This window comes from Eumetopias jubatus, unplaced genomic scaffold (assembly GCF_037043125.1).
Source record: "Eumetopias jubatus isolate StellerSeaLion01/CBP00866 unplaced genomic scaffold, mEumJub1_p1.0 scaffold_13, whole genome shotgun sequence".
Classification (NCBI taxonomy): domain Eukaryota; kingdom Metazoa; phylum Chordata; class Mammalia; order Carnivora; family Otariidae; genus Eumetopias; species Eumetopias jubatus.
This window is the reverse complement of record NW_028274819.1, coordinates 48,580,146-48,606,783: the sequence shown is the minus strand read 5'-3', so window position 1 is coordinate 48,606,783 and position 26,638 is coordinate 48,580,146. Positions and strand designations below refer to the sequence as shown.

At 37.0% G+C, this 26,638-nt stretch overlaps 1 protein-coding gene and 1 pseudogene across 2 annotated transcripts; both read right to left on the bottom strand.

The window, feature by feature from the left end:
• Positions 1-383: 383 nt before the first annotated feature.
• On the bottom strand, positions 384-26,638 carry TMEM41B (transmembrane protein 41B). 2 transcript variants are annotated; one of them, XM_028116822.2, is made up of 8 exons: positions 26,516-26,638; positions 26,272-26,397; positions 14,434-14,551; positions 12,023-12,151; positions 7,177-7,270; positions 6,427-6,531; positions 5,121-5,259; positions 384-2,762 (listed from the first exon to the last, which is right to left on the bottom strand). In XM_028116822.2, exons 2-8 carry the CDS (start codon positions 26,390-26,392, stop codon positions 2,593-2,595), a joined length of 876 nt encoding a protein of 291 aa, XP_027972623.1. In that variant the 5' UTR covers positions 26,393-26,397; positions 26,516-26,638; the 3' UTR covers positions 384-2,592. The 2 variants fall into 2 exon arrangements, with proteins under 2 accessions (XP_027972623.1, XP_027972624.1); XM_028116823.2 differs by having other exon boundaries at positions 26,272-26,394.
• LOC114219445 (U4 spliceosomal RNA) lies at positions 24,977-25,057 on the bottom strand (annotated as a pseudogene).

Here is a 26,638-nt window from a genome sequence, read left to right as displayed (position 1 = left end):
ATCATTTCCACACCAGGAAAGCTTCAGCCCTTTTGATTTATTCTCCCCATTTTCAAAAAGACCGAAGAGGGGTGCCTGGGTGGCTCAGTTGGTTAAGCATCTGCCTTCAGCTCAGGTCATGATCCCAGGGTCCCAGGATGAAGCCCCACATCAGGCTCCCTACTCCGCTGGCAGCCTGCTTCTCCCTCTCCCTCTGCCACTCCCCCTGCTTCTGCCCATTTACTCTCTCTCCGTCAAATAAATAAATAAAATCTTTAAAAAATTTTTTTGTTCTTAGAAGGGAAAATATGTGTCAGAATTTTAGGAGAATGTATTTTTATTCAATGAATAAAATGGTTTTTTTAAACATAAATACTTCCATGAAATAAATCCCAAGTACTACATTAAAGTTTTTTCAGTACAATTTATTCTTATTACACTTTAATTTGCATTTATTAAGTAACTTAGAAATATTATACTCAAAGTAATAGAACTCCAGAGAAAGGCCATTAACTAAGGTGAACAGTTTCAGTGTGTCAGCTTCTTAGCGAGCTCGCCTCTCCACTATACATACTTGCTCTCTGGTGGTTATTACTATGTAAAAGTCTTCAAGATGCGGCTGAAGCTTGAATCTACATCTGGTATCAGGCCAAGTCTGTAAATCCACGAATATAGGTCACTGACTGCTTTTAGGGTACAGTTAATAATGATGAATCTGAAAAAGACTCGCTATTCTCTTGGGAGAAAATACACCTCACCTAAGTGGCAGCTCAGTTTTCTAAGAAACTCAGAAAAGAATCATCAGCAAAAGGAAAGAATCAATGATAAGGAGAGGGATAATACTCTGAGAATAGAGTAAATGCAATATATACACACTGGAGTAAATAAGCTTCTCCTGAGTCCAAGCTCTTACTTTTATTTTTAAAAGTCTGATAAAAATGTACACAATTACATTTTATACAGTAATATTTAGTGAACTTTGTCCAAAAAGACTTATGTTTTAGGTTCATTTGTAAAAATAACAAAAGCTGTATCACTCAATCTCTGGTCAATAAGGAAGGAAGAAAAACCTTGCTAGAAATGACAAATAATTTCACACAAAAGGCCAGGTGACATAAGAATAGCATATTAATTAATATATTTTCTTTGTATTTACAATAAAGCCATTTGTTAATACTGTGATAGAAAAAATATTATGTAGTATGTAGTATTATGTAGTAGAAACAGGCTTTGAGAATGACCATTCCTCTCACAATAAAAACATACAAGGGTCTCTCCCAAGTTAAAGTACTTTCAACATGACAGTCTTGGGTGAAGGTAAAACTGACAGAGTACTTTACCTTATAGATCAGCTATGTCCTAGAATCAAGAAATCAAGGGTTATTACCATTAAGCAAGCAGCAGAAAGCTGTTTAGTTTTTCTAGGACCATTTAAATACAGTAGTTACCATGTGAGAATTTAATTTTACTTTGAGTTATAAAAAGTAAAAACACTAAATTGGGTAACTGTATTAATCAAAAGCAGTCCCAAACAAAAAAGCCATCAATAAAAATGAATAAGGCATTCTTATAAGTGTATCATGCATAAAAAGGATAATTATATAATACATACTTTAATGACCAGACTAATAAATAAATGAGGTAAATTTTTCAGTTATTGAAACAAATCAACTATATTTAACTACTTAAGTGTTGTGCTGCCACTGTTTCAGTTTCAAAATATAAAGGAATATAATTAATCATCTAAAAACTGCATACTTTGAATGTTTGCTTTTTTTTTGATCCCATTTCGAGATAGTAAAGGGAACTGTGTAACAAAATATTATCTGAATATAAATTATCAACACCAATATAATACAATTATCATGTAATCGCCATTTTTATATGCACAGCGCAAATACTGTGAAAGCTAGAAAAAAAGATGACAATAGACCAGCCAGAATTTTAAATTTCAGACTAACCCATGATAATCTAGAACAGGAAAAACAAAAATAAAATTTAGAAAATAGAACTTGAGATCCTTTCCAAATTCGATAATCCACCAACATGCAGCTTCTAAACAAATTACCTCAAAGTTAAAAAAAGAAAATGTAAATCTCTTTTTGAGCTTTAGTTTTCAAGTTTATGCTCTTAAGGAAGACTAACATTAGCAAGAACTGTAATACTATTTTTAAAAATCTAGACTCTGCTAATTTTGTAACTGCTTTCCCTATTTTAGTTATTATTAAGGGATAAGAGAGAAAAACATTAAATGACCAAGTAAAGGGTAAGTGTGTACAGCCAGTTCATGAAATATATTAAGTTGAATCAGCTGGATCAAGAATCTCCTACTACGCTACTACTAATTATCTCCAGCTACCCTGGAGTAGTAATTTAGAAGGTGTCTATCATAACATATCAAACTGACAGCACTTTTCATAGTGTATCAATTTCTATTTTTACTTGCTTCTCTCCCTTGCCACTTACATGCATTATTTTAACTGTGTGATAGGAAATTTTATTTTACAAACTCATTTCGAATTACTGAAGAGGTGATTTTAACACATAAACCTGCCAATCCTGAGATGACGACGATGATGATGATGATAGGAAAACTAAAACCCAGATGATTTCTCACTCAAATTTCTGCTTTAGTTTCTTTTGGAAGATGGCTGGCAGAATAGAAAGAAGAGCCAAAATCATTAGAACGAATACTGAGTTCCAGGAAACAGCTTCCCCTGCTGTTGTAAGCTGGTACAGTGTTGTTCCTGCTTTAATCGCTACAAAAGAGGGAGGTGCGACACCTAAAATAAAAAAATAAAAACATAAACAATCATTTTTAAAAGTAAGATTTTGTAATATAATATACTTTATCTTCATAAAAATACTCAGAACTCATAACAGCACTGATATTATATATATTATTATAATGTAATATTTTAAACTAATTCAAATAAATCCATATTTAAATTTTTTTTAAAGACTATTTATTTGACAGAGAGAGACACAGCAAGAGAGGAAACACAAACAGGGGGAGTGAAGAAGGAGAAGCAGGCTTCCCGTGGAGCAGGGAGCCCGATGCAGGGCTCGATCCCAGGACTCTGGGAGCATGACCTGAGCCGAAGGCAGACGCTTAACGAATGAGCCACCCAGGTGCTCCCATATTTAAATTTTTAAAAGTTAAAATTTTCTCTGTGTGTAAAATTTCTTGCAAGAATATACTGATCTCGGGTGCCTGGGTCGCTCAGTTGGTTAAGCAACTGCCTTCGGCTCAGGTCTGATCCTGGAGTCCCGGGATCGAGTCCCGCATCGGGCTCCCTGCTCAGCAGGGAGTCTGCTTCTCCCTCTGACCCTCTTCCCTCTCATGCTCTCTCTATCTCATTCTCTCAAATAAATAAATAAAATCTTTAAAAAAAAATAAAAAAGAATATACTGATCTCCATTTTGGAAAAATGTAATTTAGTTTAAAGCCCCTCACATTTATTTCCATATAAAGAATTAAAGCTTTCCTAACTACCTCTGAAGGATAATGAATTTAAAAACTCAAGAAAAATTTCCAGAAAATAATTTACAACATTTATCAACAGCTTTAAAAAAAAAGAATGTACTTTGACCCAGCAATTTCAACATTAGGAAATACTAATGCATATAAGCAAAGATCTAGTCTCAAGGATGTTCATCAATGCATTATAAATAACAAAAATCTGGAAACAATCTAAATGTCCAAAAATAAGATTGAGTAGATTGTCATTCATCCTTGACAGAATATATTTAAAAATGAAGTGGTAGGAGATACTCATAAATAGAAAGATACTCAAAATATGAGTAAGAGCAGTTTATACAACAGCATAAGTGGCACTACATTTTGTTAAAAACCAGAACAAACTGGAAAAATTACTTTGGACCAAGTTGAAGTTAACTAAATCTCTAGGTATTCCACCTGTAAAATAAGGGGCTAGTCATAAAAATCCTCTCTTCTGATTCCATGAATGTAACATTATTTTACAAAATCCAAAATTATCCCTGCTCAGATTGTCAATGAATTTTTTTAAAGTAGCAACAAAATATTGATTTTGATTATTCTTTTCAAGATCTATAAGTACTAACTTAAACTTTAACAGATACTCAGTACAAGAGAAATCTGTTCATTTCATTGGTATCTAAACAATTCAAATTAAATTAGAAAGAAAAGCAGAATACTCTTACTAAAGAACCGTCAGAATTCACAAAATGTATAAATGAATCTTTTATGTCCACTAATTAATTTTATTTATTTATTTTTTAAAGATTTTATTTATTTGTGTGAGAGAGAGAGAGAGAGAGAAAGCACAAGCAGGGGGGAGCGGCAGACAAAGGGAGAAGCAGGCTTCCCGCTGAGCAAGGAGCCCGATGGGGGACTCGATCCCAGGACCCTGAGATCATGACCTGAGCCGAAGGCAGTCGCTTAACCAACTGAGCCACCCAGGTGTCCCTCCACTAATTAATTTTAAAATTAAGTGCCAGCTACTTGAAAGCAAGAACATATTAATCTTTGCTTCCCCCATACTTTTGGTAATGCCCATAATAAATACTGATGTCAATAAAAATAGGATCAACTTTCTACTGAACATTAAAGTTCAATATTTCAATATGTGATTAAAAGACAAGGGAGTAAATTATTCAAAAAGGGCACCTTGATTTTCTTTTCTCCCCACCAAGGGAGAGAATGGAGTTAAATAAAGTCTTTTTTTTTTTTAAAGATTTTATTTATTTATTTGAGAGAGAGAATGAGAGAGCACAAGAGGGAAGAGGGCCAGAGGGAGAAGCAGACTCCCTGCCGAGCAGGGAGCCCAATATGGGACTCGTGGGACTCCAGGATCATGACCTGAGCTGAAGGCAGTCGCTTAACCAACTGAGCCACCCATGCGCCCCGTTAAATAAAGTCTTGCTCAAATCTGTATGATTACAAATATATCCAATAGAAAGTACACTTCTTTAAAAGAAGTAACAAAAAAATACTTAACACAATCCAACAAACATTTCTGAGTATCTATTTACGTATGCCAGGCTCTGTGCCCAAGAGTTATATGTGGTGCTGGCATGTGTGCAAAGAACACGAAAACCAGCCCAGCTGGACACTGTTAGGTATGTACACAACGAGTTCTAACACAGCGTGAACTTACCTAGAAAAGTGCCAATAAAAAAAACTTTCAACGGCACGTTTATCACAGGGGATGTAATATTAATAAACCAATTAGGCAGAAATGGTGTTATTCTCAAAAATATAATGTAGTTAATGAGATGTTCTCTGTGACGCTCAACCTGCCATAAGAAAGAAACCAGTTAGGATCAAGATAAGGCCAATATTGAAAATAAGTTGCTTAATATAAAATATTTATTTCAAATTCTCATTCCCTGATAGTTCAGAATCTATCCAACAGAAATGATCAAAAAAGGAGCTTGAAAATGACAATGAACTACTTATCACATGCTCTTTACCAGAGCTAAATGAGTTTTTTTTTAATCGTACTTATAGCTTAATGTTACACTACTGAAGATGGTTCTACATCTGCCTAGCTAATATAGCTCAACAATGACCTTTACACCTCAAAGAGCAAAATGAAACTTAAAACTATATACAAGATACACATCAGGTGACTAATATTTTAATGCCTTTAACTTCCTACAATGTAAAGGGCTAGTACAGCACATCACTAAACCTAGCCTCCAATTTAATCTTTATTTTTCTGTTATTATGATATACACTACACAAGTGACTCATTCATTAGATAAATGAGATTGAACAAGTATATGGAGATATTTAGCCAGTTAAATAAAAGCACTGATTAGAGGTTATACTTCTAGATTTTGCTTTACAAATAATGATGGTGATTTGCAGTGAAATTTTTAATTTCTCATTTCCTTGTCTGTAAAGCAAAAGGGTAAGGGTAAGGCAGAATGATTTCTTCAATTCCTCTGGGATGTAATTAACAGGTTGTTTCTTCTAATTCTTTATAAAAAGAAGATTTTCTTAGCAACACCGTATTAGACCTTTCTGTGTAGTGGTGCTTATATTTCTCATCGCTTGTCTTTGCAGAGATCCTGACTGAAGGGAACAGTCATTTCTACTGATGAAATGCATTCAGGGAATTGGCTGATACAAGTTTTTCAGTGACCCACTAGAGTGGATTGCATCAACACAAAACAGGGTGTCCAAATATGTGAATGCTTTCACAGACACGTTGACTTCTCTGCTCTGAATGAACTTACTGGGAATGAAGAACTAAAACTACTGTTACAGTACAGAAACTTAATATTTGAAATGATTAACATTCATTATTTGCCTACCACTTTAATTTACTTAGATCGAAAGATCATTTTTATTAAAGCCCTGAGTCTGGGTTAACTCATATAGGGACTATACATTGATACACTGACCTCCCAATTAGCCAAAGAATTATGTTAAATAACTTAAAAATACATGTTTACCTGCTGTGACCATTTTACTGCTTTCTCTGTTAGGTATTTGTATACAACTGGCCTCCCAACTAAATAGGAGAGCATGTAGCAGAATGAGGCACCGAGTCCGGAACACTAGGAAACAACAAGAAGCCATAAGCACTGTGTACTTTTCCATCTTAGTCACATGGTTATATTCACTTAAGGAAAAGCTCAACTAGTATATTTCTTTTGGGGTTAAGGGAGAATACTCTGCATGACATCTCTTGTGCAGAGAACAAGAACCCATTTGATCTGGTCCTTCCTCAGACCAAATTAGGACTAAAATGAGACCAGCTGAAACTAACTGGCACTTGTGATTAAACTTAGTGACTATATCCAAATAGTTAAGGATACCATCTAGCCTAAGAATGAAACTTAAAAAGCCAATTCTTTTTTCAATTGCTATGCTTGAAAATACCACCCCCAGCCCTGGACTTAACTCATTGTGCCCACCAACACTCCTGGACTATTTGAATTACAAAACACAATAGGAAGGAAGGCTAAAACAGAGCCTATAAATGCAATTACGTTTGTGATGCCCCTGTTCTAGGAAAAAAACAAACTATAACATCTGCTTATGGGAGGACTTAAAAGATATTACTTTAACATTAATCACCTCTTACAACTAATGAGTTTATGCTTACACAGACCAGTGGGACTAGCTGCCATCCTTCTCCCTCATCATTCTAGCAAAAGCTACCTTTTTTCTAGTCTCCCAAATTCATTTTATATACTTACCAAACAAACAAGAAATAAGGCTAGCGGAAAAGGATAAAGAAACCCTGAGAGTATACTGAGAAATATAGAGCCCGGGATAGCAAATGTTTGCAAGCTGTTAACTTCTAAGTTAAGGATTAAAACATAACAAAATGGAATTTTTAAAAGACAAATCAAACATTTCAGGGAAAAAAGCATCAATATAGAAGTTATATTAATAAGATTATATCCATATCTCAGTATTAATAAAGTAAAATTATATCTAAAAGTTAAAAAAACCTACAACTCAGTTATAATGCCTTTAACTCTAAACTGACCATTTGCTAGCACTACCATAAATACAATGCTAATAAGAGTGTGTTACTAAAAGAAAAACCAAGACAAATATCCGACATGTACCAGATAAAGAACTGGGCACTTTGGCAAAAGAAAAGAACAAAAGAAAAAAAAAATAGAACAAAGAATGTCTCCAGTAATCTTATAAATATGCTTCTCTAATACATTCCATTTACTCCTAAATGTGTTCAGGAAACATGATTTCCATGGAAATCTAGGTACATATAGGGTTTAATAATTACTTGCTCTAATTTAATTTATAAACATCTACCTCAATTCACTACTGATTTAAAAAAGGATAGGGATTATAAAATATAGTAAAAATCACAAACCTTATTTTTAAAACAGAATTATGTTGTTTACTACTTCCCTCTTGTTCCCAGTTTTGGTGTGGAGCCCCGCCCACCCCTGGCACCTTTTTAAAACCCCTTAACATGATTAACTTACAAGTCAGTCAGACTAAGTGAATTCCCTCAACATCTACCCTTCTTTAAAATTTCTATCTTCCTCATTCTCTCACTCTTCTTTTCATCTAGTTCCCACTTTATTCATGTTTTCATCTCAATCTCCTCTGTCTTCTTCCTGGCTTCTTTTATCTTTCGCTTCTTGCTCTTCCACAGGATCCCTCCTGTAGGAAACTGCTCAGATGCCTACGATCTCAAGAAAACCTAGGCTTTCCTTGACCAACGTATTCTATCAAGCTACTGCATCTCATCTTCACTTCCTCACAGAAGACTCTTTCCATGTCCCCTTGCAACCTGACTTACCTATGCACCACTCTACTGACACTTCCTCCCAGCCAAAAATAATGATTTTTTTTCCTGTTTCTTTTTTCATTCTGATTTGATTGGTTTCAAAACTATGTAAAATATTTAGCTGGTTCTAAAGTCAAATCTACGCAATGAAGTACATCTAGAGAAATTTCACCTCCATCCCTGTATCACATTCTCTCCCCATAGGTAAACACTGTTATTGGCTTTTTTTTTTTAAGATAGTTCCTTTTTGTTTTGTTTTGTTTTAAAAGATTTTATTTATTTAGTCATGAGAGACAGAGAGAGAGAGAGAGAGAGAAGAGGCAGAGGGAGAAGCAGGCTCCCAAGGAGCAAGGAGCCCAATGCGGGACTCAATCCCCGGACCCTGGGATCATGACCTGAGCCGAAGGCAGACGCTTAACCATCTGAGCCACCCAGGCGCCCCACTGTTATTGGCTTTTAAAGATACTCTTTCTCGGGGGCCTGGGTGGCTCAGTTGTTAAGCGTCTGCCTTAGGCTCAGGTCGTGATCCCATCGGGCCCCACATTGAGCCCCACATTGAGCCCCGCATCGAGCCCCGCATCGAGCCCCGCATCGGGCTCCCTGCTCAGCGGAAAGCCTGCTTCTCCCTCTCCCTCTGCCTGCAGCTCCCCCTGCTTGTACTCTGTCTCTCTCTCTCTCTCTGTCAATAAATAAATAAAATCTTTAAAAAAAAAAGATATCCTTTCTTTTCAAAAAAAAAAACAAAATATCTGCACGCGTGTGTGTGTCCTCCTATAGATAAAACACAGCATACAGACTTATTATTCTGCTCTTTGCTCTTTTCATTTAAGGACATACCCTGGGGGTAATAATGCCTTAATGGCATAGAGAGACCTTTCTCATTCTTTTAATAGCTACAGAGTCTACTCCAGTATTGAGATTTACCATGGTTTATTCAACCAGTCCCCTATGGACTAACACTGGGTATGGATCCTTCTATCTGAATATTTAAAATTCTGCATGTCCTAAATAAAAGCAAATATTTTCTTCCTTTACCAACCTAAACATGGTCCTCTACCTATTCTCTTTTTTTCAAAAGGCCAAAAATAGGGCGCCTGGGTGGCTCAGTTGGTTAAGCGACTGCCTTCGGCTCAGGTCATGATCCTGGAGTCCCGGGATCGAGTCCCACATCGGGCTTCCTGCTCAGCAGGGAGTCTGCTTCTCCCTCTGACCCTCTTCCCTCTCGCGCTTTCTATCTCTCATTCTCTCTCTCTCAAATAAATAAATAAAATCTTTAAAAAAAAAAAAGGCCAAAAATACAAAGCCAAAGAAAGGTAACCAACAAGAACAAAACTGGCATAATATTGGTAACTGTTGAAGCTGGGTGATGGGTACCTGGGAGTTCATTATGATTTTCTCAACTTTTGTGTACATTTTAAGTTTTCCATAATAAAAGAAACTTTTCAAGTTACTCAAAGTCCTCAATGACTACCCAATACCAAATGAATATTCTAAATTCCTTAGTCTGGTACTCAAAGTCTTCTACAGACTGCAGTGTCTAGCCTATCCTCCTAAACTTATTTCTCTATCCTCCCCTTCTCATACCCTAAACTCCAACTAAACTGAATGCCCGATCACTTCTTAACCATGCCCTGTGCTTACAAGCTCTGCTCTAGACTTGCTCCAACTAGAATGAAACTGTGCCACGTCTCTACCTGTAATTCCCCATTGCTCTAGTAGTTGTTCCCCTTTTGAACGCTCAAAAACACTAGATTTCTACTTAGCATATAATTAATAACCCAAAAGCTGAGAGGCAAAATAGGGCAAAACAAAATGACTTTCCAAAGTAAACAAAAACTATATGCCTTGTTCCCAAAAACCTTATAAAAGTCAAATGAGAAAAATGAACAAAGTTTTTATCTTACCTGGGGAAAATATTTTAATTCATGGGTACAGTGTATAAAGGCAAAATAACTTTAAGTCTAACACTATGGTTTTCCCAGATAGGTTCCAAAATAGAATTAGTAGGAAAAGGCAGCAGTTATGGATTTCTTAAAAGTTTATATATTATTAAATTACTTTACAAATAGCTGCCAAATAACTTGTTGAAAGATAAGTGCATAATAATGATTCATTCTCTAAATTTTCCCTAATTGGATCTTTTCTCACAATAAATAAATAATGACAAAGTTCCTACATACAGTACACTACCTAAATAAAAATGTATTCTCGCTAGATGGATAAAGGAGTAATGTTTATATCGTCAGCAAAAGATTTTGTAAATGTACCTGTAACAAATTGCTTATGCTGAGAATAACTGGTCCAGAATGCTTAAGTATATACTCAAAACATTTGTATAAGGAGGCAAATATAGAAACATATATACATGTTAAGTATATAGCATCTAATCTAATCTAAATCCAAGAAAAGAAAATGCTACTGAATTTTAGGAGAAAAAGGTTTAATTGAGAAGTCCAATAACCAAAAGCAATTCAGGAAATAAAAGAGGAAGCCAAAATAGAAATAGTTTGAGAGAAAAAAGAAAAAAAATAGTTTGAGAGAATTCACAAAGTAACTAATTTAACTTTTTAAAAATAAACGCTGGTTGGGGGGATGCCTGGGTAGCTCAGTTAAGCCTTTGATTGGATTTCAGCTCAGGTCATGATCTCAGGGTCATGAGATCAAGCCCTGCACCTGGCTCCACACTCAGCAAGAAGTCTGCTTAAGAGATTCTCTACCTCTCTCCCTCTGCTCCCCCCCCATGAGCGCTCCCTCAAATAAATAATCTTTAATAAAAATAAAAATGGTGGTTTAAAAGAGATAATGATTACCTTTACAAAATCAAGAGATAATTTTTTTTAAAGATTTTATTTATTTGACCCCGGGGGGGGGGGCAGGGGGGAAGAGCACAAGCAGGGGAGTGGCAGAGGGAGAGGGAGAAGCAGGCCCCCTGCTGAGCCAGGAGCCCAGCATGGGCCTCGATCCCAGAACCCTGGGATCATGACCTGAGCTGAAGGCAGACACTTAACCGACTGAGGCACCCAGGCACCCCGATAATGTCTTTCATTAACTGACAAGGTTTGAAAATAAGCTGGATTAAAATAAAAAATACAAAAAATCAGATTAAAGTTAAAGCCCATAAATTAGAAGATTAATCACCAGTAGCATAAGCCATTTGAAAATATGTAGGATGAATAAAGCTAAAGCTATTTTCCTGACTAGTTAATACAACATATATTTCTATAAAATGAATACATACCAATAATTATTTTAAAAATTCATATCCTTTGAATTGACTAATTATCCTCTTAAGACCTTTTTACAAAGAAATCATTAAATGGAAGAAAAAATCATGAACAAGAAGATTCATAACATGACAAGTAGAAAAGTAAAAAATTAAATACAAATTATATCTTCAAACCTAAGGGAACATTTTTTTAAATTATGCTGTGGTGACTATTAATTCAAAATAACTAAAGTAATCAATTAACTAATACAATCATAAATTAAATAGATAAATAAAATAATTATCTTGAATAATACAGAGGAAAGGAAAATGTTTATAAGTAAAATAAGCAGAATACAGAAGAACTGGTAATAAATATTCAGAAATAATAACTGAGTTGAGATAGGTTTAAGGTGAGAATGTTTTCCATTTTAATTTTTCTATATTTTATTAAATATTACACTGCATTAATAATTTTTAAAAGAAAAAAGTTATGCATAACTAAACAGTACTTTTAAAACTTCTTTCTTGAATAAAACTAGAAAACTTTTTTTTTCAGTTAAAAGGATACAAAATATATGTAGCAAAATAAGCTACAAGTACTTGTACATAAAAGGTGTCCTTATATTTGGATAAAACTTTTCCTAGAGCCTTGGCATCATCCATATCTCTGGGAACCTTCATATTCACTCTTTCTTCTCTAAAGAAATAAAATTAAAGTGAAAAATTTTAAAGCAGAAATTTGCCAAGATAATTAATACCAAAATCAAAGTTCAAAACATGAAGTTTTATCCAAAATGATTTGATGTTTGAATATTAACCATAAATTTGTAAGTTTTAAGTTCAAAAGTCTATACATTATTTGTTTTTAATGCTTTATTATGATTTCATGAGACCTGCAATCTATATATGAAAGTTCAGGATGACCCAGACTAAATTAGGTTAAAAGCATTTGCTCCAACACTGGTATAAATTTTGAATTAAGAAGTGAACTACTGATACTAGCATATTTAAAACATATTTAACATCATTTTGGGTAATCCTCATGATAACCTAAGGTCAATAATTAATTAAAACTAAAATTAAGTAAAATTTTTGGTGATTTACAGTTCACATCTTTTCTGGAATATCCCAGTTCAAAGTTAAGATAAAAACAGAAACATTTTTCCTTTTCTATTAATTTTACTTTATATTTGGAACTGAATGATTTCTTGCTTATAAAAGCCTCAAATAATTTACCTCTGTGTTTAATGTATATTGTGCCCATTTGTTTACATGATAAAATTCAACTGATCTTGCAGAACAATGACAGACTGCTGCCTATGTTCTATAAAGATAGCAGGTAAACTAAAATGTGTTTTTTCATTTTTAAATTTAAAAACTAAAAAACTCATTATAGGGGTGTGCACATATGTATACACCCGCACAGACACAAATAAGCAGAACATAACAGGTTTATAATAGCATTCTTATATACAAGTCATGTTATCATTCTTAGAGCAGACTGAGAGCAAAGACAATCTCAATCTATACTCTATATTCTTGCCCTCTTTCAGTCAGCTCTTTACTTCCTCCTCCCTGATCAAAACCAGAAAGGATCTAAAATTCAATCACACTAATATTAACCTATCAATAGAACATGAGCCTCCCAAAGGCATTTACACTGATGTAAGAAATCAAAGTACTAAAATAAAAATAAGTTTAACTATAAAATTTCAAGCATAAGGAATTGTTAATAAAAGGAAGTTAAGAGGAAAACAGGAACTTCCGAACACCTTGAAATCACATTTCACAATTACCCATTACCCCACCAGTCTGGCCCTGTGTTGAAAATCTAACTACATTTTAGTAGTCCTTTGCGTAATCTATGATTACACAAGGATGGTATTACTGTTTAAACAGCCCTGGGAAAAAAATAAAAATAATAAAAAATAATAAACAGCCCTGGGATATTTTGCCTCCTTAAAGTGTGTTTCAGGTCCATAATCTCTTCCCTAAAATTCAAAAACCTCTGAAAACCAAAAGTTCTTCATACTGTCAGCAAAAGTTGACTCACACTTACATTATTATTCATATAGTCTTTTATGATGTCCATTTCTGTGCAAAAATATTAATGTATTTGATTACAGGATGCTGCCCCAGATCTTGCTGGAGGTACTACATAGCATTTGTTCCATGTAGTCTTTCCAAAATGGAAAAATTCTAAACTCTGAAACACATTTCACCCCAAGGTTTTGGCTAAGAAATTCTGGATGTATTGCAGATAAGATATACAAGGTTTATATAAAGTCCATTTCACTGTGAAAACTACCTATTCAGACCCTATCATTTTCATAACACAGGGAAAAGAAAAAGAGCTAGGAGAGACAGATGTGGTGGGGATGGAAATGGATGAGTAGAAGCAGACAGAAACTGACCACAAGAAGGAAGGGAGAAAACATGGACGGAAAAGGGGGGGAAGGCAGAGAAGAAGAGCATCAATGTTTTTCAAACCGCACGTCAGTATCTTTTATGAATTTTAAAAGAAGTTTGCTTCGTCACTACTGGCATTAAAAAATAAATTAAATAGAATAATTTAGAAACTATCAGAGACCATGACCTGTTGCATGAAACTTTAACTTAATTTTGTATGTATAGATGTATGCAAGTGAGCAGGGGATGGGGACAGGCACATGCATGCATGATCATGATATAAAAACGTATTTCTTAATGTGGTTCTATTTTTTTTTTTTAAATTTGAAAGCCATTTGAAAAATGAGGCTTTAACTAGAAGAGCATTGCTAGGAAACCCCCACAGATAAAATCAAGAGGCAAATTTGGAAAGGAGTGTTTAAATAGCAGTGTCAATATGGACTTGCTACAAACCATGAGAGCTGATATACAATCACCATGACAGTTCTGTTGCTTAAGATTAGTTTAACTTTTAATCCATTTTTATCGATAAATGTCTAGACATTTTTCAGTTTCTTTCTGTATACTTACTCACTAAGCTGAGGAAAGTTTTTATATACCAAAAACATAACAAAAGCTGCAGATAAGAAAATGGACACCAATATAAGAAGTGACATTCTTGCTGACCCAGCTTCTGCACAGGCTTTTTCTGAAAGGGGAAAAAAAAAAGGCTATAATTAAGATAAATATTTTAAAAAGACAGTATTCCAAGTCAGCAAATAATTTCCTTCAAGGCTTTCCTCCCCCAAAAAACTGTTCACACTTTTGTCCAAAACACTGTTTTAACAGAAAATTTTAACTACTATTGTATTTGACATTTATTAACCAGGCCTATTACTTTTGGAGGGATATATCCGTTTCAGAAGCATGAAAAAACGGAACACCATAATTTGAAGCATTGATTTGTTGATAAGCCAAAGGGGAATAAATATTATCACTGACTTTCAAAATTGTTTACCTATATTGGGAGCTGACAGCATAGACACAATGGCCTCTTAGGGAAAATGAGGTAATAGGGCAATTACTTCAACTGTCATAAGGATCCAGAGAGTGACTAGTACAATTGGTGAATGTCATGCTTTTTTTTTTTACACTGAGGGCTTCAAAATACAGTTGAGTCTCAAATGTTTTCGGTGGCTCTCCGAGACCCCAAGAATGGCAGAATCTGTTTACATTCCCTCACAAGATAATCTTAGTGTTATTTAAAAAATTACATGCAAGATAAAAGTATGGAATGAGATCCAGGAGCCAGCAAGCAGAAGAATGAGCAAGGCTGTTTTTACCAGGAAGCATTAAATAGTGGGGAAGCTAAGATACCTTAGTAGTGCTCACTGGGGAAAAGGCAGAAGTGGGTGGCTCAAGTTTTATTGCCTACATTTGCCATTATCCCGTGTATATACTGATAACACTCAGGGGATTAAAAAAAACATATGAATGCTATAATAAGAATTATTTTTAGTTCTCTGAAAACTAAATGGATGGATCTACCACTATGCCCGTCCCCTAACTACTATCTATATAACTTTTATACACACTTTTATGAAGTATCCTAATCAAATGCCTGTACTTATTAATTTCACAAATCCTTCTTCACAAACATTTATAAAGGTGTATTAGACAGGTGTCATTGACTGTTCTACTAACCCATGTTTCCCATGTTTCCCTTCCCCCCAAAGGGGCTATCTCATTGGCCCTATTACAGTATGATTCCAACCCTCTACCCTCCCAAACACAGAAGGCTAACTTGCTCAAGGTTGGAGACCTGAGTCAAGTAGAAACACTTCATTATTGGCTGACCAAATTTTCTTTTGAAAATTTGAACTAAAACAAAGAGATGCTGTTGTCAAGAGGTGGTAGGTCTTGAGGCTGAAAGGTCAAGCAGTGAAAGCCACAGATAACAACATGGAAAGCCAAAGACATGGACCAGAAAATATAAGATGGGAGATTGAAACATAAACCCAGAGAAACTGGTTGATTTCTAACTTTCTCACTTTCCTTGAAGCCTGGCTATATTTCATTCCTTGCTCATGAATGCCAGTAAGATTGCCTCTTATATTCTTTTTTCTATATTCTCTTTTTTACTGGAACTGGTTTAAACTTATTTCTGCTCCTTTCAACCAAAAAGCCTTCACTAATTAAAAGATAAACTTCATTTTTTCCCTTGTCTCATTATGGTAGTTTTATATATTTTACAACTGAATTAGTAAGCTTTTGCTCAATTCTATGTTGAACATGGAGCAAGAGAAACCATCTAGCTCCATGCTACTCAAGGTGTACTATGTGAGTTACATCAATCAGCATCACCAGGGAGCTTGTTAGAAATGCAGATTCTCAGGCCAACATCCCAGAACTACTAAATCAGAATCTGCATTTTAATAAGATACCCAGGTAATCTGCATGTACATTAAAGCTTAAGAGGAAACAATATGGCCCACTTTACCTATCTCATAGGTAAGTAAACAGAAGCCCTAAGGAGGTTACACTATCTATTAAAAAAAATTAAATCCTAAGCAACCAAATAGCATAAAGTATATCTCTAAAGCTCTTTAATATCCATTTATAATCAACTCATAATTTCTGTGGAAATACAAGTTGCTTAGGTTAGTGCTTGATATACTAGATATAAATTATTCTTACCTGGTCATTAAAGCAGACTTTCTGAAAAACAATATTAGGTTTATTAAGTTCTAGTATTTTGTGAACACTAAATTTAAAAAATTTTATCTTTTCCAATTTTCTGTAATCTAAACATTACTTTGTTATCATCTGAATCTACAAGAGGACTTTACTTCAAAAACCAGGTCACAAATAGAAACTTACTTGCTCATTTCACACTTCTAAAATTTACTGCAGGAAGGAATAGGATTATAAAATAAAAGATGCCTTCAATGGAGTAATAAACCAGGCATGCCTGCCACTAAATATTCCAGTTCATTAATCCACTAATATATTTATATATATGCTTTTTTGCAGCATAGAAAATTAAACAGAGACTTTAAACATCTGAGGTGGTTTTCAAATATGAAAAGGTCTCTGCAGAATCTTATGATAACAAATGCTAATTGTTCATATCTTTGCCCTGGTTATGATACCTAATTCAATGCACGTCTTGAGAATTTAAGAACTCATATCTACTTACCCTAAAAAGAAAGGAGTAATCAGCCAAAAGTTACAAAAATATCAGTGTGCACTAAAACTAATTCAACCAAAAATGTAGTTTTAAATAGCAAAATCTATTGAAACACAAACTTCTCACAAGGCTAAAATGTTATGTTCCTACTTTATTAAATGAAGAAGTAATCTACCAGAAAAGGAGTAAGAGTAATATATAAACTTTAAGGTTTTGGGCATAGTTCTCTCTCTTTTTTTTAAAGATGTTATTTATTCATTTGATAGAGAACGGGAGAGAGAGTGAGAGAAGGCACAAGCAGGGGGAGCAGCAGAGGGAGAGGGAGAAGCAGGCTCCTTGCTCAGCAGGGAGCCCGATGCAGAACTCGATTCCAGGACCCTGGGATCATGATCTGAGCCGAAGGCAAACGCTTAACACTTAATGACTGAGCCACCCAGGCGCCCCCGGGCATAGTTTTCTTGGGCTGATATCAAAGCAAAGACATGTTAACACATATATAGTCTGTACAATTTTTCCAGAGGTCTGCTACTTCTTAAAGACATGTTCATTTTTTTTTTAAAGATTTTATTTATTTATCTGAGAGAGAATGGGAAAGAGAGAGCACGAGGGGGGGAGGGTCAGAGGGAGAAGCAGACTCGCGGGCAGCCAGATGCGGAACTCAATCCCGGGACTCTAGAATCATGACCTGAGCCGAAGGCAGTCACCCAACCAACCCAGCCACCCAGGTGCCCAAGGCATGTTCATTTTAAATCTACCTGGAATTAACTTGCTCAGCCTTCACTTTTCACTTACTTCCTTGCTTGAATCAAGTCCAGAGTACAAAACAGACTGATACAAATAATTTAATATTATGGGCATCTTTTAAACTCTTCAAAACCACTGCTTTTTTTGTTTTTCATCTGGAAGATATTTGTAGACACAAGAATTACTGCTAAGGATAAAGGGCTGATTCCCCACCACCACGACCCCACCCCTTCCTTGGTACTTTTCTTTAGGATTTCTCCTCTGCAAGGTATGCACTCAAATGTAGTTGCTTAGGACCACCTGCTGAGCATCTATTATGTACAAAATGTTCTGCTCAGTCTCTGCTTTTAAGAAGATGATACCAACATTAGCTAGATTCCCAAAGAATGGCACAAAGGGGTTTTGAGTATATAGAAAAGATTACTGGGCTGGAGTAATGGAGACAAGATTCACAGAGCAGGTAGAAATTTGGTTAAAGACTGAAAGATGAGAAGAGTTTACAGCCTTCTAACCCACACTGTAGCTAAATACATTTTTTTTTTAGCTAAATACATTTTTAAAGATTTCAATAGGTTATATCATTCTCTTAAATTAAAAATTAGGGGCGCCTGGCTGGCTCAGTTGGTAGAACGTGCAACTCTTGATCTCAGGGTTGTGAGTTTGAGCCCCACACTGAGCACAGAGATTACTTAAAAATAAAATATTTCAAAAAATTAAATAAGACATTTAGCATGTTAGCTCTAAAATTAAACTATAATATTTTTCTTCCCATTAACTTACCAGTCCTAAGTAAGGGGTCACAGGGAAGAAAGGTATCAGGCAACATTTAACTGGACTACAGAAACCACCCTGAGTGGTCCCTGAGTACACATTTTTCTGACTGCTACTTGTTGTCTTACAGTTGGATTATGAAATATATAGACATTTGAATAAAATTAACTGCCAGGTTTAACCTGATACCTATTTTCTGCATGTTTTAAAATCAGGCAAACTTTTGGGGCGCTTGGGTGGCTCAGTTGTTAAGCAACTGCCTTTGGCTCAGGTCATGATCCTGGAGTCCTGGGATCGAGTCCCGCATCGGGCTCCCTGCTCAGCGGGGAGTCTGCTTCTCCCTCTGACCCTCTTCCCTCTCGTGCTTTCTATCTCTCATTCTCTCTCTCTCTCAAATAAATAAATATAATCTTTAATAAAAAAATAAAATCAGGCAAACTTTTTCAAGCATTGTGTTCAATAGTAACATAGAAAACAACTGATAAGAATGCAAAAAACACAGTGACATTCAATATTGAAGCTCTCCTTTCTTTCACACTAACTGGTGACTGCTAACTAGGGGTTGTTAGCTATTATGAGTCAACAATTTTTCTTGAGTATAATTCTATTAAGTCCAGAGACTAGCATGTAATTGATTTAGAGTTCTAAACAGATAAAAGTTGAAAATATTGTTTTAATGATAATTCTACATCTAACTGTATAGCATGCATATTTATAATGTGCCTCCTCCCGGTTGCATCGGATGTATGTCATTTAGCATTTAGAGCTACCCACAACAGTACTTTATATATTCATTAACCTTCAAATCTTCCATCATAGTAATTCCCAGTCTGAATTATCCCATTATCTGCTTTCCAACCTCCTCCAGGCTAAAGGTACTGTTACAGAAAGTCAACATAATGTTCTCTTGGCCAACAGGTTCACATGCTTTTCTATGTTCAGTTACGGTTACGACTGGCAAACAATAATCCTTTCACAGCACTCTCTAAAAAGGCTATTTCAAGTCTCTTCAAGCCTTTAATTCTATCTTCATCTATTCTCAAACAATGACACTGCTTCTACACTTTAGTGAGCTCCCCAATCTCTACCTCAAGATCTGTTCCCCAAATTATCTTCCCTTGTTCCTTATCTTTGCATTAAATGCTAACATATTTCCTTTCAGATTTTGCTCCAAGAACGGTCTCTTCTCCATTCACCCTGTATCTTCAATTCTTCCTCTTAAGAGCACCTTTTCTCTAACTCCTAATATGCATTATCCTTTCTGAAAAATCATAACCTTAATGGCCCTATAGTAGCTCCCTATTTCTCTTATTATTTTCATATCAAAACCTTTTGAAAAGCAAAATCTGGTGGGCCTGGGTGGCTTAGTCGGTTAAGCATCTGCCTTTGGTTCAAGTCATGATCCTGGGGTCAAGTCCTGCATCAGGCTCCTCACTGAGCCAGGAGACCACTTCTCCCTCTGCCTGCCATGCCCCATGCTTGTGCTCGCTCTCTGACAAATAAAATCTTAAAAAAAAAAAAAAGAAAAGCAAAATCTTCCTAAATCTGCAAGATCTTAGGAATGACTCTTACTGCTGATCAGGTCTACTAGTTCTCAACACTGTGTTTTCTAAACCTACTTGATCCTACCATGAAGAAGCAAAAGACTCATCTCATTACAGGACTCTAATAAGTTTTCATTGTCACAAGAATCTACTACGATATTTTTGGAAGTAAATTTTATCTCAAGGGCTTAAGAATTTTTTTATTATTAAAAATAAAAAATGGTAGTATCAAGTATAAATTCAAACAACTAAGATAACTATAAAATACAAATAACTATTAAGACCACACAGAGAGAGAAAGCATGTTGGTAGGTAGAAGAAACACCAATGCCAATTTTGTATAAAGGCTCATTCTCTAAGGCTTATGCCCTACAAGAGTGCTGCCATTCAATCCATACACCCTCACTCTCATCTAACCACTTTCACATGCTTCCCCCCCTCCATTCACTGAAGGCTGAGATCAAGCTTATAGTAAACTTCATAATCCTAAAAGATTCATCATCCATTTAGATGATCCACCCAGCCTCAAAATTCTTAGACCTTCATTTCTATTCAACTTTAGCCACCTACTTCCAATATAAACTAAGTTCTCACATCCCCTGAGACTGCTCTACCTTGGACATTTTAAATCCCAATATGACATTCCATGATCACCTTTATTCTCTTCCTGAGCTTACTCCCTCCACTTTCTCCCTTCTGTTGGGCCCCTCACTTTTCTTCCTTCCACGTCCAGCCTGGATTCCACAGTGTATCATCTTAAGCAGCACCTTTGAGTGGAATCCTTACCCTTTTCTTAAATCTAATCAAACCCAAAATCAGTGCTACAAGTTCACCTTCTTCACTAAGATGGTTGAGCACAAAGAGAGAAAAATCATGAGTGATCCATCACAGAGATCTATGTCTTTGGGAAAACTAACTTAGCCTCATTCTTACTCCCATTTTTTTTAGGTGTCTAACATGAATCAGGTTGAGCCAAAGGTTCAAGAACAAGCATTATCTGAGACAGTCTAATCAGAATGAATATCTAGACTTCTATTGGTAATGCTAGGAAAAAGATTCTCAAAGTTATCAAGGAAGCATTTAACTTACCTGGACCTTCAAGAGAAATCAACCTTAAGGTAAAGTTGACATTAAAGATATGAAAGAAATCAGATCCTGACATTATTGGGCCACTGTTCCAGACTGAAGTCAGTGAATCCCACTTAATCTCTCAATTTTTTAGTTATATAAATCAATCAACTTCCTTTCAGCAAGGGTTTCAATTATATTTTCTATTGATGATAAACACAAGAATCCTGATACATAATATTTGGGTTGAGACTGGCATCAACAAATTGTACTAACACCTTGGTTGATGTCTAGCTGTCATCAGATGTCAGCTTTAGTCTTAGTTCCCAGTTATCAGTAAGAGCTTCCTTCTTCCTCTAAGTCAGTACCTTGCTCACAGCAGATGCTCAAAGAATATGTATTGAACCAAATGAGCAAGGCAGGATCAAGAACAGCCATCTGAGGGGCGCCTGGGTGGTTCAGTTGGTTAAGCCACTGCCTTCGGCTCAGGTCATGATCCTGGAGTCCTGGGATCGAGTCCCGCATAGGGCTTCCTGCTCAGCGGGGAGCCTGCTTCTCCCTCTGACCCTCCCCCCTCTCATGCTGTCTCTATCTCATTCTCTCTCTCAAATAAATAAATAAAATCTTAAAAAAAAAAAAGAACAGGCATCTGAGAGGGGTTTATTATCCAAGTTTGAACAATACTGTCTTCTAAAAGCAGTAAAACCAACTTTGAGATAATGTTTCTCAAACATTTTTGGCTGCAACCACGATAAGCAACTTTGTATCATGAACTGGTACACACAAAACCAATAAAACTAAAAAAATTCAAAGAACACTTATGCCTTACTACATGCAAAGCACTCTATTTTCTCTTCCATTTTTAAAAATATCTCATCATTACCCATCAAATTGATTTCACACTGCTAACAAGGATGATGACCTCTATTTTTGAAAAGCACAGCCCTACAAGTTCTCTCTTTTTTTTAAAGTTTTTCTTTTTTAGTAATCTCTATGCCCAATGTAGGGTTCGAACTCACTACCCCAAGATCATCAAGAGTCGCATGCTCTCCTGACTGAGCCAGCAAGGCATCCCAGAGTTCTCTTAAATCAAAATGGAAAACTTCTATGACTTGCTAATAAATAGATCAGCCAGGACAAATAACACAGAAGAAAATAAATACCCTGGTCCTGGCACCCTTGCAGATAGATTAGATCAAAAGCTTCTTAAGTGCTTCTACCTCTTGTCTTGTTTCATGTCATTCCTCATCATTCAAGAATTAGACTTTCAGTGTTATTGCCTTGCTCAAGTCTTCACAGTGGTCCTCAGTCTATAAGGCTAAGATGTGAGACGAGAGACTACAGTCATAGCAAGGGACCCACTAAATGCACCAAACACTGCACGTAGCATGTAAAATACCTCAAACATACACACAGTGACAACTATTTGTCAAAGTTAGGTAGATGTGTCAGTTAAAAAAATACAAATTCATTTAAAGTGTCACGGAATTGGGCGCCTGGGTGGCTCAGTCGTTAAGCGTCTGCCTTCGGCTCAGGTCGTGATCCCAGGGTCCTGCGATAGAGTCCCACATCGCGCTCCCTGCTCCACGGGAAGCCTGCTTCTCCCTCTCCCACTCCCTCTGTTTGTGTTCCCTCTCTCTGTGTCAAATAAATAAATAAAATCTTAAAAAAAAAAGTGTCGGGGGACCTGTATGGCTCAGTCATTAAGCATCTGCCTTCCGCTCAGGTCATGATCCCAAGGTTCTGGGATCAAGCCCCACATTGGGCTCCCTGCTCCGCAGGAAGCCTGCTTCTCCCTCTACCAGTCCCTCTGTTTGTGTTCCCTCTCTCGCTGTGTCTCTCTCTGCCAAATAAATAAAACCTTAAAAAAAAAAAGTGTCATGGAATTTATAGGAACATTCTATTACTATGTATTTCTCAATCAAGAGTTACTAAATATTTTTTTAAAGATTTTATTTATTTGTCAGAGAGAGAGAGCACACGCGTGCATAAGCAGGGGGGGTAGCAGGCAGAAGAAGCAGGCTCTCCGCTGAGCAAGGAGCCCGATGCAGGACTCGATCCCAGGACCCTGGGATCATGACCTGAGCAGAAGGCAGACGCTTAACCAACTGAGCCACCCAGGCATCCCATTACTAAATTTTTATCTCTTCTCCAAAACCTGTAATCTTTTTGAATGCCAAGCTAAATACCACATGCAATTAACAAAAATTGTTTATTGTAATCCAGAATATTGGCTGCTAAGTAGTTACTAATGACATCACATCACCAGGTGATTAACACAAGTAACCAAACTCTACCATGTAAGGGATCTACAAAATCTTTTGCCCAGAAAACAAATTCCTAACACTAATTAAAGAGAGAGGGGCGCCTGGGTGGCCCAGTTGTTAAGCATCTGCCTTCGGCTCAGGTCATGATCCCAGGGTTCTGGAATCGAGCCCTATATCAGGCTCCCTGCTCAGCAGGAAGCCTGCTTCTCCCTCTCCCACTCCCCCTGCTTGTGTTCCCTCTCTCGCTGTGTCTCTCTCTGTCAAATAAATAAAATCTTAAAAAAAGAGAGAGAGAGAGACAGAGACAAAAACAGAGAGGCAGAGAAGAAAAAGAAAACACTGGGAATCACTAATTAACAAGATGGATCAAAAAAGTTCCTCTGCATAGCACTTAAATCCCTGTGTACCAACACCATTTTGACCATCCATGGCCAACCTTATCTCCTACAGAAACAGAAATCCTCCACTCCCAACAAATTGATCTCTTTACTGACATTAAACTTCCAGCTTAATGTTTCCCCCTGCCAGAATCCCCTTACCTTCTAACAATCCAAACCCTACTGCTCCATGAAGGCATGCCTTCACATCTCCTTCTATCTTCCAATAGATTTGTAGTCTACAGAAGTCATTTGACAGGGGCAACTGGGTGGCTCAGGCGGTTGAGCATCCGACTCTTGGTTTCAGCTTGGGTCATGGTCTCAGGGGGCTGGGATTGAGCCTCATGTGGGGCTCCACACTCAGCAAGGAGTCTGTTCGGGATTCTCTCTCTCCCTCTGCCCTCCCACCTCCACTCCCACATGCTCTATTTCTCTCTCTCGTAAATAAATAATTTTCTTCAAAAAAAATGGCATAGTTGGTTAAGCATCAGACTCTTGGTTTCGGCTCAGGTCATGATCTCAGGTCATGAGATCAAGCCTCATGTCAGGCTCTCTGTGGAGTTCGCTTGAGACTATCTCTCCCTCTGCCCCTCTCTGCCACTCTCTTTCTCAAGTAAATAAATCTTTAAAAAAAATAATTGTCCTGAATATGTCATTCTAATGATAAAATAAAATAAATAATTATAAAAGCACTTTGGAAGTGTCAAGGTTTTATTTTCTGAATAGCTTTAGGTTAAAACAACAAAAATCAGTAATAAACAACTGATGCTACCACAAACCAAATGACAATCTTTAGGGATGCCCTATCTGGAAAATACTTTTGTTTCCCAAAAGATTTTATTTATTTATTAAGATTTTTTTTTAATTTATTTATTTGACAGAGAGGCACAATGAGAGAGGGAACACAAGCAGGGGGAGTTGGGGAGGGAGAAGCAGACTTCCCACTGAGCAGGGAGCCCGACTAGGGGCTCGGTCCCAGGACCCTGGGATCATGACTGAGCTGAAGGCAGACACTTAATGACTGAGCCACCCAGGCACCCCGGAAAATACTTTTTCTGAAAACCCTCGGATTACTGTCACTCTCCATAGCAGCATCTTCAAAACAATGTTCCTTTAATTTAGAGTGGATTTATACTTAGACAATTCATTTCTGGGTTTTTGAGTTATTTGGCCCTACTGGGAAAAGTTTTCAATTAGCAATAATTGCGCCTCGCATAAACCTCATTGGCTATGATACTGCCACTGCGCAAAGCTATTTGGACCTACTGTCTATAAGATGGAGAAATACCCAAATACTATAAAGCTTAAAAAGCCAAATTAGACTGAAGACATTTTAAATTATTTGAAAATAAAATACCATTTTCTGCAGGACACTCTTTTAAAACTTTATTCTATTTTAGATTTCAGCTGAATTTTAAACATAAGATCTTCATATATATAAATACATGCTTTTAAGTGTGCAATACTTTATTGTTGACTATACTTATAATGTTGCTAGACAATCTTAAAAGACCCTCTCCTTACCCATCACTAGTGGTGGAACACATCAGTGTAAGCTGAAGACAACTTAATGGACATTTGTTAGGATCTCTTCAAGTTTATGGGCTTTTTTTAAAAAGCATTTTAAAAGTTTAATCATTTCCACTGTTGAAAAGCAATGAAAAACTCTATGCCAAGATGTAATAAAAGTATTTAGTTTCCAGGTATACTTTCTTTTAAAATATTTAAAGTCCTGAAAAATGGCAGAATGGTGTAATGCAAAAGAGCTTGAGAATGAGAGATCTCAGTTACGATAGTAATGGCTAATATTTAGCCTCCACTTCATATAAGCCATTACAATAAGTGCTTTACATCAATTATTTTGTATAATGCACATGGCAAGCTAAGCAGATACTGTTATTACTAGCATCTTTGTCGTCCCCACTGTACAGTTCAGACGCTGAGTTTTGAAAGATAACAAGTCCAAAGTCATAAATGTACAGCAGGGACTCACACCCAAGTGTTCCTGCCGCTTGGAAGTGGCACCGGTACATACTTAAATCCTTGCTCTTAACTACTACTTGACTAATCTGCCTTTGTGACTTTATGCAAGTTCCATATCCACCCTGGGCCTCAGTTTCCTCAGCGGTAAAAATAAAGCAGGAGTGTTGAAGTTCCTTCCAGTTCTGTCTAGCTTCAATACTGTCAACCTTACATCCTCCCTGAGCTTCAAACAAACCAGTGTCAGTTCTTTTATCGAATTCAACTACAACAGCATTTACGACGCACCTCCTAGGTGTCGGCCTTGTGGTGGGCAGCGTCCCAAGCCCAGGTTCCCCACCCTCTCTGCTCCCGCGCCCCTGGGTGCCAGCAGGGCCCCTTCCCCTCGCAAATCCCCGGGGCCAACTGAGGTCTTTTCCACCCCGAAGCCCCCTCCAGCACACTCCCGCCTCTGGGCCAGCCCCAGCTCTGGTGCCGGTTCTACTCACCCTTCAGGTGGTCTCCGCTGCTCTGCGCCGTGACACCCCGCGTCCCCGTTGCCCTGTCCCCCACAGGGGTCGTGTGGAGTGCCCCCGTCTGCGATCGTTCAGAGACTCTGCCTTTCGCCATGGCTGCTGCAGGGAAGGTGGAGGAAGAGGGGTGATGCCGCCCCCCTTAATAACAACTCTGCCGCAGGCTTCTTACAACACCCAGCGGCCACAGCCACAGCCACTTCCGGGGCGACCACCTCACCTGAGACGACCTCAGCCCCGCGAGTTCAGTGACGCTCCCCTGAATCCTACAGCGCCCACTCAAACTAGGCTCCGCCCCGCACCGCCCCCGAGCCTCGCGCGCTCACGCTCGCCCAGTAACTGC